General features: G+C 43.4%; 1 protein-coding gene across 1 annotated transcript; it reads right to left on the reverse strand.

Moving 5' to 3' along the window:
- Positions 1 to 4717: 4717 nt before the first annotated feature.
- On the reverse strand, positions 4718 to 19336 carry CD180 (CD180 molecule). The gene is made up of 3 exons (XM_055421713.2): positions 19104 to 19336; positions 10238 to 10404; positions 4718 to 6492 (listed from the first exon to the last, which is right to left on the reverse strand). Exons 1-3 carry the CDS (start codon positions 19191 to 19193, stop codon positions 4764 to 4766), a joined length of 1986 nt encoding a protein of 661 aa, XP_055277688.2. The 5' UTR covers positions 19194 to 19336; the 3' UTR covers positions 4718 to 4763.
- Between the last annotated feature and the right edge of the window lie 558 nt (positions 19337 to 19894).

The raw sequence follows: 19894 nt of genomic DNA on the forward strand, positions 1-19894 counted from the left end.
TTAAGGGAAGGATTTTACATGAAATAATTTGGCTAAAAGTCCAAGGCCAACCCTAATCTAACAGAATCCCAATATCTACAGGGTGGGGCCTGGAAATCTGTTCTGCAAAGAATTTCCCCAACGATTCTGGTGATAAACCAGTGTCTGAGAGCTCTGGGAGTCACACTGGGCTGTTGACTCCTCTGCAGCCAGACTAACTCCCATCGTATTAGGCATCCTAATTCTTAATGTCTCAGGCAATTGATTCTGGCTCAACACCCAGGACCCCCGTCAGTCATGACTTGCTTAGAACTAACCACATCCTCTCTTGCTATAATTCAAGTTAATTTTCTCTTCAACATTCACAACAGATGGAAAGCAATGTCAGCCACCCCACTTGCATCCTATAGTAATATATGAAATTTATTTATTTCATACTTTTTATTTCATACTTTTATTTCATACTTTTACAAACTTCAAAATTGCAAGCATCGCTTATTGGGGAATTAGATGAGTAGAAGTAAAATGACAGTTTCCTGTCCTGAACTTTTACATGGACACATAGATAATGCCTACATTTGGGTCTGTGCTGTGTTCAGTTAGCAGTCAGGGCCGCCAGCAAGGGGAAACGGTATAATTTGCTTCCAGATTGTGGGAGTGCAGTTCACTTAGAGCATCCTCTGTGATGGAGACCAGTCAGTTTTTATGGACTTCATCACTATTTGCTTCAGTACACTTTGAAATGCATGGTCAGCTCACTGAGCTACAACATGCAATAATAACACATTTTTATAGGAGTAGCTTGTCAGAGCAGCAACAACATGCAATACATAAAACCAATAAACACTGCGGCTGCAGAGTCTATCCTAGTAACTAGGGTAAAGCAATGAAGTTGACAGCAGCCATCAAAAAGCTCCCTTTCTGACTTTGTAGGGTGAATTTACTATTGCTTAAAACAGAGGCGCTGTCACAAAACCCTCAATCAGTGCCCAGTTATAGAGTAGCTCGTGGCTTCGCATAGAAGGGCCTGATACGGCAAAGCCGGGCCATTGCAGATTGTTAGGGCTCGGGTCCCTACAGTCTTTGAGGGGATGTAGTTCGCAGTAGTGGTTCCCAACCTTTCTGGCACCAAGGACCAGGTTCCTGAGAAAGATTATCCACAGATTGGGGGTTGGGGGGGGTGGTTTGGGGATGATCCAAGGACATTACATTTGTTGTGCACTTTAATTCTTATTATATGTGTAATTATTACTGCATCAGCTCCACCTCAGATCATCAGGCATTAGAGCTCAAAGGTTGGGGACCCCCTGCTGTACAGAATGTTTTTGTTTTTCCAAGGTACATGTTACGGAGGACAGTGTGGCAAGGAAGTGGTTAGGTCAGCAGGTAGTATTTCCTGAAAGTGAAAGTCACTCAGTCGTGTCCAACTCTTTGCAACCCCATGGTTGATACAGTCCATGGACTTCTCCAGGCCAGAATACTGGAGTGGGTAGCCTATCCCTTCTCCAGCGGATCTTCCCAACCCAGGAATCGAACCAGGGTCTCCTGCATTGCAGGCGGATTCTCTACCAACTGGGCTTTCAGGGAAGCCCTATCGGAAGCTTAAATCCTTAAGGCAGGAAGGAGCTGAAGTTTGCTAGGATACACAGGGAGCGTGGTGGGTTGGTGCTCTCAGTCTGAATTCTTTAGAGTGTAGACTTTCATCCTCCCTGATAGGACTGAAGGAAGAAGGAAAGGAGACGAAGGAAAGCAGGAGATAAGTAATGAAAGGAAGTACGGAGGGAGAGAAAGAGTTAGGAATGAAGGAGGGGAAGAAGCAACAAGGAAAGAAAAAGAGAGAGGAGGGAGGGAGCAGGGGGCGTGGTTTTGGCGTCTTCAGGTCACCAGCAGGAATGTCCCTCCAACTTTCCAGAACTGATCATCGAATTTGCTGCAAACACATGAACAAAATCAACAAGACAAAATAACTGTGTGTCCAGCCATATCCCGAGGTGAATGCTTCCTGCCCCCACGAGAGTGGGAGGTGTGGGTGGTGGTCAGAGGGAGGCTTGCTCTCTGACTTGGGAGGGTTGGCTGCCTGGCCAGCTTCAGGTCCCTAGAATGAGGGGCCTTTCCTGTGGCCACAGCTAGGAGGCTTCCTGGAAGAGCACCCTCTCAGCACAGGCTGGAGTAGTCATGCCCACTTCTGCGTTAGGTCGCCTCTGAGCCCGAAACTCAAGGGGAAAAGGCCTTGGTCACTGCCAGACTCAGGACAGTAACAGTGCAGCAGTGGCTCAGACAGGCCTTCTCCGGGGGCTGCCCCACCATTGCAGGCCCAGGGAAGGAATGATGGTGGCTGAGGAGGGGTGTCACCAGGCCCTCATAGTTCCAGGCACTTTCTTTCTCCTTTAACCTGTATCCTTAAATGACTTCCTTGCCCACACTCCCTCAGGAAAGCTGAGGAAAATTCCTTTCCCACACACCTGTCTTCCCAAACGCTGGTGTTTCAGATGATCAAAGCAGTGAACTATGTGAGGTTTCACTTCATTAGCAGGATGGTGCCCTGCTTGCCCTCACAGGGTTTTGGTACCTATTCGTCTCTGCCACCTCTCTTGGTTTTAAAGGAAGGATGCAAATCTTTGCACCCAAGAGTTGGGAGACAGCTGAGGATGAGAACAAGGTATAAGATCTTGAATACTTCTCCCTGTTTCCAGAAACCAAAGGGAAGGAGATGGGACATTTTGGAGGAAAACTGAGATACGGTGCCTGCTAATAGGCCTCCAGTAGACGGTGGCCTGGGAGTTAGATGGGAGTCCCCACTTCTGACCAGTCCTCAGGGGAGGGACAGGGTGAGGTGAGTGAGGCACCTACCCTGGGTGCCAAATTTAAGGGGGCACAAAAAAACTCAGTAACGAAGATAAATATTATTTTAATGCAACATTAAAAGAATCAAAACTAATGTAAAATATCCACAATGAACAAAATATCAAAGTTTTAAACAAAGGCAGCATGGTTACTAGCAATTTTCCTTTTGCCTCAGGCTCTAATACATTTCAGCATGGCACTGGTGTAGATCCTGACTATATTTAAAAATTTTTTGTACTTATTGTGGATTTTTGGCGTTAATTTAGAGTTTAAAAAGTAAGAATTTTTTTTTTGCCTTGATTACTGAGTTTTTTCGTTCCCCCTTAAATTTTGCACTCAAAGCAAATGCCTCACTCCCCACCCCGCCCCCACCCCCCATTCCCTGGCCACTGTCTTGTGTCCTTAACCAAGAATTTCTAGGAATACTTAGGCTCCTGTGTAGCATTACACACACACACACACACAAATACCCTAAGACGGGTAAAGCATTTGCAGTGTATGTTTATGGCTTTCCTTCACTATTCCCTTGTCTTTCCTACTTTTCTGGAGGTACAGAGATAAAGAAGAGCTGGTCCCCAAGTTTCTACTCTGTTCCAATATTATGCCCCCAACCCAAGGTTAATCAATTCTGATCGACAGTTTACTAATTTTTACTTTGATATCCAATCAATATTTAATAACTCTGCTATCTCTAACCTAAAATTGGTTATTCTACTTAATCCAGGCCTTATAAATGCAACACCTGAGTACGAGAGCTCAGCTCTCTTCTCTGCCAGTGCAGGCTTCAGAAGATCCAGCCCTGCGTGGGTGTCGCCCTTTGGGCCTTGGGAGGAAGCCCTGAGTGTAACACTGCTGGCTTCCCAGCTCTCTGTCTGCAGTCACTGGCCCTGTCCACTCTCTCTTGCTGGCACCATCTTTGCGCTCTCTCGAGCCTCAACAGAAACTGCTACTCACTGAGGCAGCTTGTTGAGTTCCTGAGTGCTGAGGGTGCCTGAATGCTTGCTTTCTTCCACTGGTTTTCATTGTAAATGTGCTGTCTCAGTTGCTGTCCCAGGTGAGTAGGCTTTTGAGAGCTGTCTTGGGAACCAAACCACCATTTATCTCATGGTTCCTATGAGAAAGAAGCTTCCAAGGACCAGACATTCAAATGAAAAGAGTATTTTTCTTTTGAAAAATACACAGCCCACCTGTAAGTTAGGATCTGTAACATAATAAGAGTGAGAACACCAGATAGGTTAAAAAAAAAAAGCCTCTTTGGTTCTGAAATGAGGGTAGTCACTGTGCAAAACACCTCAGCCTTGGGGCAGGGGCATCTTGGTGAGAGTGTCTGTTTTCTTTTTCCTTAGAGCTATCTGTACCATGGCAGCACTGTAGAATCCTTGCAGATTTAAGGATTAAGGAGGTTAATGAAGTCAATTTGATGGTAAGATTCATTTCTCAGTCTCTTCGTTTAAATTCATTGTGTTTTCTCTTTTTCATTTAAAATATACTTTGAGACTTTATCCCCAACTTGTTTCCCAAATGCCTATATTCCTGAGAACTCAGACCCAAGCATGATACCAGAGCTGTAGGAGAGAGAGAGATGTGGGAGGGACAAGGGAGGAGGTGCCTCCAGGGATGCTCTTGAGTGGAAGTGACAACCTCCTAATAGTCTCCTGGCCTTTCCTACCTCCCTACCACTGGTCCCCCTCAACTTTACCCAGCTTCCATATGAGCAGAAGGCTCTGTGTCTCTCATAGCTAGCTGCATCTGACCCTCTGGCCCTAGTCAGTTTACCTTCCTGGGAGGTTCATCAGTTCTGGGACTCAGAAAAGTACAGTGACTCCCTACCCAATTCCAGAAACTAGTCAGAAAAATCTGGTCACTAACAGACAACAGTTCCTTTACCAAGGGCAATTTTGCTAAGCATATTTATTTTCCATTTCCAGAAACCTTCAGCACTAAATGTGCTGGTATTTCCACCTAAGAATAAATTTAACTGAAAAAATGAGCAGAAGGATGAGCAAGAATACAAATACTACAATAAAGAAAATGCCCACGCCTGTAATCCCACAGTGCAGTTTGACGTCGGACAGTTTCACTCCTCTTAAAGATGGGGGATTTGTACACGTAGTCTCCTCCAAGTGCTCAACTTTATGTAGATTTTCTTTGTACCATGTTATGAAATGAATATTTGAGCAAGTGCAGTCCAGGGGATTGTGACTTAAATTAATTGTGCTCTGCTGAGACAAGACAGGGAGGAGATGGGGTGGGATGATGCGAATGTTATTGGAGGCCAGATTGAGGTAGATCCCCTTAAGATGGTTAAGAGCATCCATGCTATCTCCTGTCAGGCTGTTGTGGCTCAAGTCCAAGTGGTTCACATTCCCAAGGCCGTGGAACGCTTGCTGGTCTATGGAGAGGAGATTGCAGGAGGATAAGATCAGAATCTCCAAGCTGCCTACTGTCTGAAGTAGGTTAGTCTTTGAGATGCTCCCATCTTGAAAGGAATTCCCTTGTAAATTCAGATGCCGGAGATCCCGCAGGCCTGCTAGAAGGTGCTGATTGCTGGTATCAAGGAGGCAGTGAGAGAGATTCAGAACCCTTAGGAGATGGAGGTTTTGGAAAGGGCTGTGTGGAGCCTTAACACTTAGGTGGGTAAATGCCAAATCCAGGAGTTCTAGCTGAGGGCATTCTTTGAACGCCTGATCCTCGAGACCAAGGGGCTCATTGTAGCTGAGGTTTAAGTACTGCAGGTGGCGCAGGTTTTTGAGTTGCAGATTGCAACAGTCAGAAGCCTCGATATCACTGTGGCTTAAATCAAGTTTCTGAAGATTTTCTAGTTTTTCTAAACACCTAGTGCCAAGGTCAAGTTTCCTCATGTTGCCTTTGATATAAAGGTCCCTAAGGGACGGGAAACTGGCAGCATTGATTTGACACAATTGATCAAAATTATTTGCATTGAGAACTAATTTCTTGAGAGAGTTCATACCATCAATCCCAGAAGGCAATCCATTCAAGTGAGCTGCTGTTAGATCCAACTCCTGGAGTTGAGTGAAGCACCGAAATGTGGACGATGATAAGTCATGGAAACGGTGCTTTTGTAAGTTGATGCTCTCAACAGACATGTCACAAAGCCCCTCAAATGTGGCTGAAGTGAGATCTTGGTCATCAGTGTCCTCAAATGTCCCCAGCCAAAGAGACTGAATAGTAGAGTTCTGTAGACCTTTAAATATAATAGATAAGTTGAAAGACCCTCCAAATTTCAAGCTTTGAAAGATCTTTGAATGGAAAGCCCCAGGTTCAATGCCTTTAATGTCATTGCCGTTGAAGTTAAGGCTTAGGTTGGTAGCCTGTTCCAGAGCATTGGTGTCTTTTCTAGAGATGTAGTGTATAGCATTATTCTGAAAATCCAGGACTTTCAGATTCTGTGTTGGGAAGTTTTCTGGGAGATTAATGGAGGAAATATGGTTGCTTCCAAGATGCAAACTTTCCAAATTTTCCAGGTTGTGCACTGGGATAAACTCAAGACTGGATATTCCTGTTTGGGTTAAGAAAAGATGCTTCAGCAACTTGGGCCCAGTAAGTGATGTTTCTGCCATGAATATCAGGGGATTTCCAGTTAACACAATGGTGTTCAGTTGATGATGGCTTTGAAAAGTGTCTTCATGTACCCAGTTAATCTGGCACCTTAAAAAGATAATAGTATTTAAGAAGAAGTAATTAAGGAAAAGAAAAAAATTCTATTACAGTGACTTATAATAACAAGGCCATCTTTTGTGTATAGTAAAAACAGTGTACATTATTATCCAAAGTGAAAGACAATAAACTTTATTCACTACCCACAGATGGCCTGTGGAGTTAATGACTGGCCTCACATCTGAACACTCTGACTTAGAATTTTTTTCTATATATTTTAAGTTGAACTCTCAGAGATGTGTGTTTGGAACAATTAGTAGTTTGTAGACAAAATCAAACTATTATTTACTGTTACAAGCAATATAAAATGGGTCATAAAATACATAATGTATAGTATGATATATAAAATATGTTATCTATGCCATCCTGGGCAAGTCACAACTTTTCTCAACCTCTGTTTTTTCTTCTATTAAGTACAGCAAACAATAATTGCTTTGTAGGATGGTTGTGATTCAAATGATATATATGCAAATACTCCATAGAAATATGAAACTAGAGGTTCAGAGAAAAGTCATCCTGATATTATACCTCAAAATACTGGACTATACATCCACACACAAACACACACAGAGCTCCCCTGGAGGTCAATAAGCGAATGGCTTAGAGATGTAGTGTCAAAAGGAAGCTTGAAACCATAGGGCCAAATTCTGGAGCTAGTTGTGCCATATCTGTCAATATCTGCTGATCCTGGCCTACAGTCCAGATTTTAATGAGCCACACAGCCCAGTGGCAGGAGACCAAGCTTTGGGGATAGAATAGGAGATCTTTTCAAAAACCTGCAAACTACCAATACCCTCAGGGGATCCTTTCAGTGGGTGAACCTAAAAAAAGAAAACTCACCGAGGGAGAATTTGAGGATATGTGTTTATCTTGACCTTGCTTCTGGGTAGAAAAACAAGAAGAACAACAAGAAAAATATCCTCTGAGACTCTCTAACCACCACCAGCTTCCACCTATGAGAACTGCAGCCTGAGTTTACACTGCCTCTGTGGACTTCCCCAAAGAAACCCAAATGGACAACTTAGCTTGAAACAGTTCCAGAATGGTAGTGATTTCAGGTAACTAGCAGGTGAAAAGATTTACATAAAAACCATTCCAATTTACATAAAAGTAAGGAGAACAGTGCAGTGAATTTCCATGTATATATCACACAGATGCAGCGTTTCTCCCCATTTTGCCAGTCATTTCTTCTTCTATACCTACTTCTCTCTTTCAAATTAAGTCAAATCCTAGGTGTCTATACATATTTCAGTATGCATCTCAAAAAAAAAATACAGGCTTATTTTCTACAGCCATGATGCCATTGTCACACATACCAAGATCAATCTTTCATTGGTGTCATCTAGTTCAAGGAAACATTTTAAACAAAGATTTATACAAAGTTCTACATGGTAAATTCTCAAAATAAAAATTAACTGAACACATAAGGAAAACACATTAGGCAAAGTCAGCCCCCCTCAAAAAAAGCTCTACAGAATCAGATTTAAAAAGGCAGCAGAAGCCAGAGTTATCAGATATATCTGATAAAGTATACATATATATGTATGTGTGTATGCAATATATGTATAAGATGTGTGAAGAATAGATGATAAAGCTTATATGTATTATATCATTATAAATACACTATGTCAAACATGCTTGATATGCTTAAAGGAAATAGTAAGAACCAAAAGTATGATTAAAGAAAAGATATTGAAACTGACCTCATATATTTGTAAAATAAAAAATACATGATATTAAAATGGGAAAAGTTAATAATTGAAATTAGAAAACCAATGGATAGCTTACACAAGAGATTAAACACAGCTGAAGAGGATATTAATGGACTAGAAGTAAATATGAGGAAATTACCTAGAATGTAGCCAAAATTAAAAAAAAAATGAGTTGGAAAACAATAAAGAGAAGTTAAGATATATAAAGGACAGTTAAGATGATGCAATATAAGTCTAATCAGAGATCCAGAGATGATACAAGGGTGAGTGGGAGCCAACCAGAGTTCAAACGGATAGTGGCTAGAGTATTTTAGAACTGATGAAAGACACCAAACTCAGATTCAAGGAGCCTGACCATCTACACAATGAGTCACTGTGATATTATAGAATTCCACGGACAGAGAGAAGCTATTGAAAATATCCAGAGAAGAAAAGATAGATATTCAACATATGAACAGTGACAACAATGGGAGACTGGAATGATAGTCTTGAAGGACTGAGAAAAAAACTGTCAGCCTAGACATTTGCCAGAAAGTGATGACATACACCAGAAAATGTTATCTTGCAAGAATCAGAATGAAATAACAATATTTTCAGAAAATAAAAAACCGAGGAAGTTGACTGCTAACAGACAGTAACCAAAGAAATGAAATGTCTAAAAAGGAAAAGAATTCCAGAGAGGAAGTTCTGAAAAGCAAGACAGAAGAATCAGCAAAGGGCAAAGAAAGCCAACTGGTAAACCTCAGGAAACAGCAACTGTGTAAGGTCATGAAAAGAGTGCCTCATTTGTAGCCAGATACAGGGTGGGGAGGGGAGCAGAGGGAGGAGGACTTTAGAAGTGTGAGGTCCTGTTTCTATCACTTTCTGAAAATAGCAGAAGAGGAAACTGAGAGTCGGCCAGTTATGAAAGCTCCCTGGCCTAATACTTCTTAAAAAGTCAAACTCTTCTCATGAGAGGATGAGAAATGTTAAAAGAGAAAGTAAATTCTGGACTAGGAGTCAGGAGAGCTAAAGTCCCAGTTTCCTTCCTGTGTGAATTTAAGCAAGCTCGCAAAATCTCCTTGAGCCTGTTTTCCCATCCAACAGGGTGGAATGGCAGTATTTACCATGCCTCCCCGTGGTGGTCATGCAGATGTGACTGTGTAGTCTTATGGATGTGAAAGGACTTTCCTGGTGGGTGAGTGGTAAAGAACCCACCTGCAATGCAAAAGAGGCAGGAGACACGGTTTGGATCCCTGGGTGGGGAAGATCCCCTGGAGGAAGAAATGGCAACCCACTCCAGTATTCTTGCCTGGGAAATCCCATGGACAGAGGAGCCTGGTGGGCTATAGTCCACGGGGTCACAAAAGAGTTGGACATAACTTAGTGACTAAACAACAACAAAGGATACTCTCCTGCTCTGTAGAAGCTTAAGTTGAAGGACCAAGGTGGAAGAAATGGAACTTCTGCAAGAGGAGCAGTCTCCATCCACATACAGAGCCCTCCCCCAATTTACACACACACACACACACACACACACACCAGCTGCATTTGTCTCTTGCTCTATCCCTTAATTTTCTTCTGGCACTTCTGCCCGCTGGCTCAGAAGCCCTGGGTCAGCATTTAGAATCTCCATGCTGCCTCTAAAACCAATTTTCAGGAAAAAAGTTAGTAGATAGTGTATATGTCTCCTCTAAGTTTTTTCTTAAAATGTCACACCCATTCATAATCAACTCTGCTAAAATATAGTATGATGTGACATCTGATTTAGTACAAGATTATTTTCAGTTGTGTTATTGATATCCCTTTGAACTTCTTAAACAGCACTGCAGACACAGTCTATTTTGAGAATAAGCCACTTTCCTCTCCATTGATTGGTGCTTATTTAAATTATATTTTACCTGTGTAAAAATATTTCATGGGAAGGGGTAAACATGCAGAATAAGCAGGTTGTCCCTGCTCCCCAAAGGAAGGTCCTGTAAACAGTTTGAATACACATTGTGTAAGTAAAACATCAAGCACACACAAAAAACTCGGATACAAACCTGGTCAAATCCAAAAAGATAAGATTTATGAGTCTGCTGAAGGTTGTATTTTGAATTGTAGGCAAGAAGTTGAAGCTGAATTCCAAAACTTCTGTTGTGTTTGGCAGAGTGTCAGGAATTTCTCTGAGACCTAAATTTTCACAGTTGTATGTCCTGTTGTCGTCTTTCTGATAAGAGAAACAGTGTGAGCTAATATCAGACAGTATATTTATTGGCTCTCTAGTAAAATTACATGTTTTATCCTTTGGGCAGAGGTCTCACTTCTAGGAATCTTCACCAAATAAAATACTTGGAAAAGCACAAAATGACTATGCACAACATTATTCATTGTACTATTTTTTACAATAGCAAAAGATTGGCAATAACCAGATTATCTGTCCATGTAGGCCAGCTGAAATATGTACATTCACAAAATGGAACCCTGTGTAGCTAAAAAGGACTAAGTACAATCTCCATATACTGATAATGGAATGATCTACAGGTTAATCGTAAGGGGAAAACATCAGGATGTAGACATGTTAGTATCTGTGGCATATAATGTGTAGTATACCTATAGTATACTGCATGGTACCTAGGGAAAGCATGTGCGCATTTTCTTGCATTTACAAAAAGAAACAGTGGAGGTGAACCCTAAACTGGCTTTATTTAAGGGAAGGGAAGGAAGCCGATTGAGGTGTGGTGATAAAACCAAGCCTTTTCTGAACGCAATTTGTTTTATAGTTTTGATTTTGGGTGCATAAAAAAAATTTTTTTTTCATTTTGAAACAAACACACCAACTCTAGTGTCAACAAAAGAAGACAATCAGATATTGCATACTTTGTGATGTGATGCAGTTTGAAGTATGGAGCCTCCCAGGTGGCACTAGTGGTAAAGAACCCATTGCAAATGCAGAAGACATAAGAGATGTGGGTTCAATCCCTGGGTGGGGAAGATCTCCTGGAAAAGGAATTGGCAACCCATTGCTGTATTCTTGCCTGGAGAATCCCTGGACCGAGGAGCCTGACAGGCTACAGTCTATGGAGCTAAAATGACACGATTGAGTAACACTTTCTTCACTTCTGGCACTTCTTTAGATTCTGATTCAAATAAGACATTTGGGAAAGTGTCAGGAAACTTCAAATGAGGACAGGATATTATAGAATATTAAAGAACTGAGAATTTTGTTAATGATAATGACCTTGTAATTATGTAGGAGAGATGTTCTTATTTTGAGTTACTTTTTGAAGGTTTTAGAGGTCAAATGACATGATGGTGGAGATTTGCTTTGAAATACTTTGGCAAAAAATGAGAGAGTGGATGGCGGAAATTAGAGGCCAAAATTTTGGTGGTTGCTGAATGTGGGGTGATCCGCACAAGGTTCCCTATAACTAACCGTTTTTGTATATATTTAGAAATTTTCTTAATGTTTAAAAAAGAAAAGAACTAGCAGCATGGCACAGACCTTAGGTCATAAGGTCTTATAATCTTGAAGTATGACTCAGTTAAGGATCTCTGAAACTGCAGGCTGCTGATACCAGCATAGGGCACAGCTCTGCACATAAATTCAGAGGACTTCCTTGTGCTGGGTCCCACATGCTGATGTGAGAGTCAAGTGTTCTGACATCTGCTGCTTACTGCTTGCTAGATGTGCTAACTCAAGTTACAGATCTTGGACTAAGCAGGTAAAAATGTGAAGGGGTTCATTAGCGGCCCTTAGAATTATGGGCTCATAAGGAAAATTATGACCAACCTTGACAGTATATTAAAAAGCAGAGACATTACTTTGCCAACAAAGGTCCGTCTAGTCAAGGCTATGGTTTTTCCCGTGGTCATGTATGGATGTGAGAGTTGGACTGTGAAGAAAGCTGATCGCCGAAGAATTGATGCTTTTGAACTGTGGTGTTGGAGAAGACTCTTGAGAGTCCCTTGTATTGCAAGGAGATCCAACTAGTCCATTCTAAAGGAGATCAATCCTGGGTGTTCATTGGAAGGACTGATGCTAAAGCTGAAACTGCAATACTTTGGCCACCCCATGCGAAGAGTTGACTCATTGGAAAAGACTCTGATGCTAGGAAAGTTTGGGGGCGGGAGGAGAAGGGGACGACAGAGAATGAGATGGCTGGATGGCATCACCGACTCTGTGGACATGAGTTTGCATGAACTCCAGGAGTTGGTGATGGACAGGGAGGCCTGGCGTGCTGTGATTCATGGGGTTGCGGAGAGTTGGACACGACTGAGCGACTGAACTGAACTGAACTGAAATTTATCTGGCTGATGCCTTAGTATAAAGGGTGGTGGGACAGGTCTGAAGGTCTGGTGGGGTATATATTGCATGGGGAGGCTCCAGGGAAAAAAAGAAATGCTTCTCCAAGAGAAGTACAACTTGGAGACACAAAGAAGATAGACATCCCAGAACCACAGACTATCTCTCATCTCATCTCAGGCTCCACATGGTTTCCTCGCACCTTTCAGGCCCTGCTCTCTCCAGGCCACGTGGTGTCCTGACCAGAGGCCCTGCTGAGACTGCCCCGGATCAGGAATGGTCTGCCCCATTGAAATCTGCATCAGCAGCTCTCCTCATGCTGAGTTGCAAACGGGCCTGCTTCACTGCACACAGAAGATGGCACACATCTGCCTTTACCCTGAAGTGTTTTGATTTAGAGGTGTCGCCATTTTAATTGCTTTTTGCCTTACTCACTCTCCAACTTCTGCTTAGCCAGGCCCTTTTTTGTAGCAACACTGAGCACGCTCATTTACGGGAAGTCATTGGTTTTCTTCTACATGAAAGTGTTAGTCGCTCAGTCATGTCTGACTCTTTGTGACCGCATGGACTGTAGCCAACCAGGTTCCTCTGTCCATGGAAGTTTTGAGGCAAGAATAGTGGAGTGGGTTGCCATACCTTTCTGCAGGAGATCTTCCTGACCCAGGGGTCAAACCCAGGTCTCCTGCATTGCAGCCAGATTCTTTAAGGTCTGAGCTACCAGAGAAGTCCAGTTTTCTTCTATATTGTGACAGTGTTACAAAGTCACCAATGAAAATGCCATATTTATAATCCCTTGTCATCCATAATTGTTTCATAGACCCAAAGTCCTTTAGGCACTGCCACAAATCCACAGAACGCCCTTGAAATGCACACTTGGCCTTTAAAATATATTTGACTGACTGGTGAGGGAAAACACATGCTGTGAGATCCCTCTTGGTCCCCGTGAAGAGAGAAGACCCAGGGAGAAGATGTATGTGCACCTTCTGAGGTTCAGATTAGCTTTGAGGAGACCCACTTTTCCTTTCTGATCTCTGGCATCACTGACGTCATAAATATATGGAGAAATGGGGCCTTTCCTCAGTTTGTCTTGCTCTATTCTGGCCCTTCAGTAAAAGGCTCGGCATTGGCAATTCCCTCCTTTTCCAGAATATATGCATTTCTGTGACAACTAAATTACTCCTCTTGTATGCTTCACTAAGCACTTCACTGCGTTAATGTGATTCCAAAAGTTGAAAGTGAGTATGAGCTCTCCTGAACCACTGGCCTAGCAAATGGAAAGCAATAGCTCAGTTTCAACCCAGTGAAAACCTGAGAACCAGGCTACAACCCTTCCCAGGAGGACTGAGAAGCTCACTGGGAGCCTGGCTTGTAACATTCAATAATCTCTAGTTAGGTAAACTGCAATGAATTATCTGCCCTTGATTCCTAAGGAATGAGGCAAATGATAAGAACTCATAAGAAAATTTGAAAACCAAGCACATTTCAGAGACTATTCTGGGCTCCTTGCCATGGCTTTTACATCACATTTCCGTTCAATCATTGTCTCTCGTTTCCACATCTCTTCTGTCTCCTTTAATCTGAGCAGATTCTTCAGCCTTTCCTGATCTCTGCTGACACTGATTAATTTTTTTAGGAATCCTGGCTCCTAGTTTGCAGAATTTTCCTTCTCTGTGGTTTGTTTCCTCATGATTTGATTCAGGTTATACACTTTTCGTAAAACTGTGTCAGTGAGATGTGTCTTTCTCATTGACAGTTTTCACAGGGAAACTTCCCAAGAGTGAGCTCCCATAGCATAGCACAGGGTTCCTGGGCAGCAGATAATAGATAATAGAAAGGAGCCTGGAAGGGTGGGGTGCAGAAGAGAAATCCTGTGTCCAGCTATGCGGTCACTGCCACTGTGCTTAGGGCTGGGTCAGCTGCGAGGACCACATGCTCAGTTGCTTTTCTAGGCAGATGCTTTTGCAGCCCCTGTGGTTTCTTTGAGCCCCACGTGACCACTTCCTATAAACCCAGACTTCGTTGCTAGACCTCAGTCTGGGGTCAGTTTCCAAAGTCACTTTCTCACTCTTCTGCTTTGGCCATTCCACTGCAGTCTGGAGCCTTCTGGATGTGAATTTATGCAGGGCTGAGGCAAAGCCCCCTGGTATTCAGGACAACTGAGCCATGCCCACCTCTATTCCCATCAGGGGCATTTGTGATGGGACCCATGCCCGTCCCTTTGTCTCCAGCTCCGCCTCAGAGCGGTGCCATCACACTGAGCGGGCTCCCAAGTGCTCCGTCTGTGTCTGCAATCCCTTTTCCCTCCAGGTATTCGTTTGCATTTTTCAATCAAGATCTTATTATGTTTCTTCCTGCTGTATCTCTGACTCCCTCGCACCCCACAGTACTTCTCTCCTCACAAGTGTTGAGAGCATTTTCTGACTTCAGATTCTCTGAGTTTCACACACGCACTGATTCCCACCTGTTTGGATGTCTCCTCTGCTCTTGGCACCTGCAGCAGCAGCCAGCTCCCCCAGGCATGGGGAATCTGGGACACTGAACTCCAACCTTCCCTTGCTAATCACTTCTCTCTATCCAGAGACAGCAGTTTGACTGAGTCAAATCCCAGAGTAACAGTTACTCTTTGAAAATAAAACAAAAGACTCCGAAGGGGTCACATCCCTAAAACTCTGTTGTCAATCTGACTCCAGGCAAAGGGCACTCAGATTAAAAGCAGTTCACTTTCTGTGTGTCTTGAGGCAGACTGCTTGGGTTCACATCCCAGCTCTCAACTACCAAGCTGTGTTCTGTGAGCCTCCTGTTTTGCTCAGCTATGGATTGAGGACAATAACCTCTCCTGGTAGACCAGCTCTGAGGATTAACAAGGTAATATACATCAAGCGCTCACAAGTAAAGTCACTGGATCATTGAAACATCATTGTCATTGTCTAGTGTTATTGGGAAGCCCCTGTATCATGAACTTGGAATTCTCTTAAAACAGAGCTTTACTAAGCACTTTCCCCCATACCTGGACATGAAGTATTGTCTCCTACCATGGATTTGAGGGGACTGAATAGTCATCTGAGAAATCAACCCTGAATGTTCATTGGAAGGACTGATTCTAGAGCTCCAATACTTTGGCCACCTCATTCCAAGAGGTGACTCATTGGAAAAGACCCTGATTCTGGGAAAGATTGAGGGCAGGAGGAGAAGGGGATGACAGAGGATGAGATGGTTTGGATGGCATCACCAACTCAATGGATATGAGTTTGAGAAAACTCTGGGAGACAGTGCAGGACAGGAAGCTTGGTGTGCTGCAGTACATGGTGTTGCAAAAAGTTGGATATGACTTAGTGACTGTACAATGACAAATAGTCATCTGAAAGGAGGAGGCATGCCTGTATTCACAAGCAATGATTCAAGAGCACATCTAAAATATCACCTGAATCCAAATCACAGAAGGCTGAATTCCAGCTACTGTTTGCATATTTATTAACCTTCAAAAACTTGGTCATAGATCTAATTTTGTTACTTACGATACACACACATGCATACATACATTCCATTTAAACACAGAAGATTCTGTGTGGAGTATTTATCGGCATTCATTATAATATTTTGAGACTATTTCAGAATTTTTCAAGGTTTGACATTTTTTTCAAACAAAAGTTTTATTTGAAAATTCATCTTCACTCCTCCTCTACATCACATGCAAAAAAAAAAAAAAACAATTCCAGACGGACTGTAAATTTACATGTGAAACTTAGAAATAAATACGAAATGATAAATGATAAAACTCCCAAAAGAAGATATAGGATAATATCTTCATTGCTTTGGGCTGGCAAAAATTGCTTAAACAAAATAGACATTCACTTAAAATAAATAAAAGAAAAATGATAAATCAAGCTCTATTAAAATTAAGGACTTCAGTTCTTCAAAAAATATTTAGAATGAAAAGGCAAGCCACAGAGTAGGAGAAGATATTTGCAATCTGATAAAGCAACTGTATCCAGAATACATAAAGAATCACTACCAAAAAAAACAAAAAAGCAACAACCAAAAACCCATGAACAGTCTAGGAGAAAAGGGGCCAAAGACCGGAAAAGGCACTTACACACACACACACAGAAATACACAGATATACTCAGTTTAATCATCACGGGCACAGTGAAATGCCCCTACTCATCCATCAGAATAGCTAATGTTCTTCAACAAACAATAGCAAATGTTAGTGAGGCAGTGGGGCGATCAGAACTCATATTCACTGCTGGGGAGAATAGATGGATACCAAGATGCTGAAAACTGGTGATATTTACTAAAGTTAAACATATGTTCCCCCATTGATTAAATACATCTACTCCCTGACATACACCTAATAAATATTTGTTCATTTGTTTGCTGAAGACCTAGATAACAATGTGGAGCTTCCAAAGAATCTGCCTGCCAGTGCAGGAAATGCAGGAGGCGGGTTCTGTCCCTGGGTTGGGAAGATCCGCTGGAGGAGGGCGTGGCAACCCACTTCAGTGTGCTTGCCTGGAGAATCCCATGGACGGAGGAGCCTGGCTACAGTCCCATGGGGTCACAAGAGAGTCAGACCTGGCCTAGCAAACAACAATGACAATGCAACAGAATACCATTCAGTGATGGAAATGAGCCCATGGTGGCTGCACACAACGTTATCAATAAATCTCATATGCTTGATATTGAGCAAAATCACCAGCTACAGAAGAGTATACACTGGTCTCATGTATACAAAACTCAAAAAAGAGGCAAAATCCATTTTTGGTGATAGAAGTGAGAATACTGGAGGGTGTGAGGGGCTGGTGATCTAGAGGAGACACGAGAGGGCTTCTTAGGTGCTGAGAAGGTTCTGCTTTTTGTTCTGCAGGCTGCTCACATGGATGTGTTCACTTGGTGAAAACTCATTGAGCTCTGCCCTTAGGGCTGGTAGACTTTTCTGTATGTAAATTTTACTTCAATAAAAAGTTTACTGAACTCAGAACAGAACCAAACCCTTGTTTTCAGGATAGGGCCTGAGAAGAAGGCCATCAATAAGCCAAGGAAAGGGGCCTCAGAAGAAGCCAACCTTGCTGACATCTTGATCTTGGACTTCTAGCCTGCAGAGTTGTATCAAAGTAGGTTTCTGTTGTTGGAGCCATCTGGTCTGTGGTACACTGTTGTAGCAGATGGAACAATTTCCCCTGGGCACTGTACTTCCTTCTGGTCCGAGTGTGCATCCTGATTCCATCCCAATATCAGATTAACAAAGCTTCCCAGGTGGCTCAGGGGTAAAGAATCCACCTGCCGATGCAGGAGACGTAGGTTTGATCCCTGGGTCAGGGATATCCCCTGGAGAAGGAAATGGCAACCCACTCCAGTATTCTTTCCTGGAAAATTCCACGGACAGAGGAGGTTGGTAGTCCATGCTGTTGTAAAGAGTTGGACATGACTTACCTTCTGATCATACATGCACCAGACTAACAAGGTCATATTGCTTTCTGCTCCTAGGCCTTATTAAAGTCCTGGCTTCTGTTCTTGCTCTTGTCTGGCAGGTCCTTGCCCTACTTTCCCTGATTCTCCTGACCCTGGGTCTTAAGCTCTGCCCTTCTCCACTGAGCTACTCCTGCCTCTTTGCTGTCATTCACCTCCAAATTAGGAAAGCAGCCCACTCAGCCACCGAGACTGATGGTCCTTCCTGTCCACAGCCCTTGTCTGACAGACCACATGGTGCTGGATACCTGATGGGATCAGAGGTAAATAGGGAGGAAGATGGTAAGAGAATGGTCCCTTTTTCTTTCTCTATCTCATCACCCTGCCCTAGAACTTCCCATGCGTGTGTGATTGCTAAGTCACTTCCAGTCATGTCCGACTCTTGCAAACCCATGGACTGTAGCCTGCAGGCTTCTCTGTCTGTGGGCTTCTCCAGGCAAGAATACTGGAGTGGGTTGCCATACCCTCCTCCAGAGGATCTTCCCAACCCAAGGATCGAACCCACATCTCTTATGTCTCCTGCATTGGCAGACAGGTTCTCTATCATTGAGCCACTTGGGAAACCCCAAGAACTTCCCACAGTTCGATAAACTTTGCTATGGTCCAAAACAGAAGGTACAATTTGGCTCTATTCTCAGATGTTACTCCTGTGGATTAGTGAAACAGATGGAGGGCTGTCTGACTTGAGGAGAAAGCCAGGTTCATTCAGAGTGATCTTTCTATTCTCTAAAGCCTGTTACAGGTGGTCTTCACTTACCTCCACCCTGAATGCCAGGAAACTAATGGACTCTTTGGGGAAGTGGCCATGTGGTGGGAGGTTGAACAAACAGCTCCTTTATGCTAGGAAGCAGGTTTGGAGCTCTGCTGTTTGCATTTGGACCCTGTTGACATTTTATGTCCCAACTGGGATTATTTGGGGGAAATTGTGTGCAGAGGAGAACAACTCTCACCTCTTCCTACTAGCAATTGGTGAGTGCACCTCCCCAGCAGAGCTCTTTGGCTCCTTTTTCACAGCAAAGAAAAAGTTCTACACACCCCATTGCCCTTTTAAAGACAATGGATATTGCAATGCCAAGGCTCAAATATGACTGCATGCTGAATCTCAACATTTCCAGGCAGTTGAATCTGGACAAAGACAAATAGGTTGGACTCACCCCAGTGCACTTCAGATCTGAGGAGGGGATGGCTTTACAGCTGGCAGAAATCAGCACCGCCAACAGGAAGCAGCTGACACAGGGAGCCATTCCCAGGACCGAGGCCACCCAGCCTGGTATGGTTAGCTGAAGCCTAGAGCTGAGAAATCGAACAAGCTATGACAACCTTGGTAATCTGGCAGCCAGAGAGGTGCTCAGAGGGTAATCTGGAAATAAGAAATGCTCTTGACTGCTCAGCATTTGGTGGCTGTGCACTGCAAAAAAAGGGGAAGTCCCTTTTGCATAGGACTCATTCTTGCCAAAAATAGCTGAACACCCAACCTCAGAATGACCCAGGGCACTTCTGGCAAACAGGAAGCAGTTGTGCAGTCCCCTTGCTCTGGTCACATGGACACTCAGGGCCACGGTTCCTAGTGACCCTCAGCAAGCTTCCAGTCTCTCTCCATGAAAGAAGCTTGTGGGAGCAAGCTGGCCTCATGGAGGAGGCCACCTTGTTAGTTAGCCTGGTTGAGTGACCAGGAGAGGGACTGGTGTGCACCGGAAGGGCAGAGCGCTCTGTGGGGGTGGAGGGGAGGTGCCCTGCAGTGGCACCTGCTGGAGCTGGGAACTAGGGCAAGAGGGAGCAGGGTCATCCCAGAAAGAGGGTGCAGCTGCCGCCTCAGCCTCGTCCGCAGTCCCCACATCTGGTCTCGGTATAGGAGAAAGACAAATCCATCCCATGACCCAGTGATTCAGGCTTGCTGAAGCGGCTGCCCTGAAATCCCCTCCCAAGGTGACCCAGGGAAGTAAAG

The sequence above is a fragment of the Moschus berezovskii genome, chromosome 18 (assembly GCF_049115385.1).
Source record: "Moschus berezovskii isolate FMDL1 chromosome 18, NW_MosBer_1.0, whole genome shotgun sequence".
In the NCBI taxonomy this organism is placed as follows: domain Eukaryota; kingdom Metazoa; phylum Chordata; class Mammalia; order Artiodactyla; family Moschidae; genus Moschus; species Moschus berezovskii.

What these genes read in the sequence shown, in the direction of transcription:
- CD180 (XM_055421713.2), bottom strand. Translation starts at nt 19,193, where the DNA reads ATGGCTCCCTGTGTCAGCTGCTTCCTGTTGGCGGTGCTGATTTCTGCC. An exon ending in CAGATCTGAAGTGCACTGGG is followed by an intron (nt 10,405 to 19,103) that starts GTGAGTCCAACC and finishes TTCTCTTATCAG; the next exon opens with AAAGACGACAACAGGACATA. An exon ending in ATCTTTTTGGATTTGACCAG is followed by an intron (nt 6,493 to 10,237) that starts GTTTGTATCCGA and finishes TATCTTTTTAAG; the next exon opens with GTGCCAGATTAACTGGGTAC.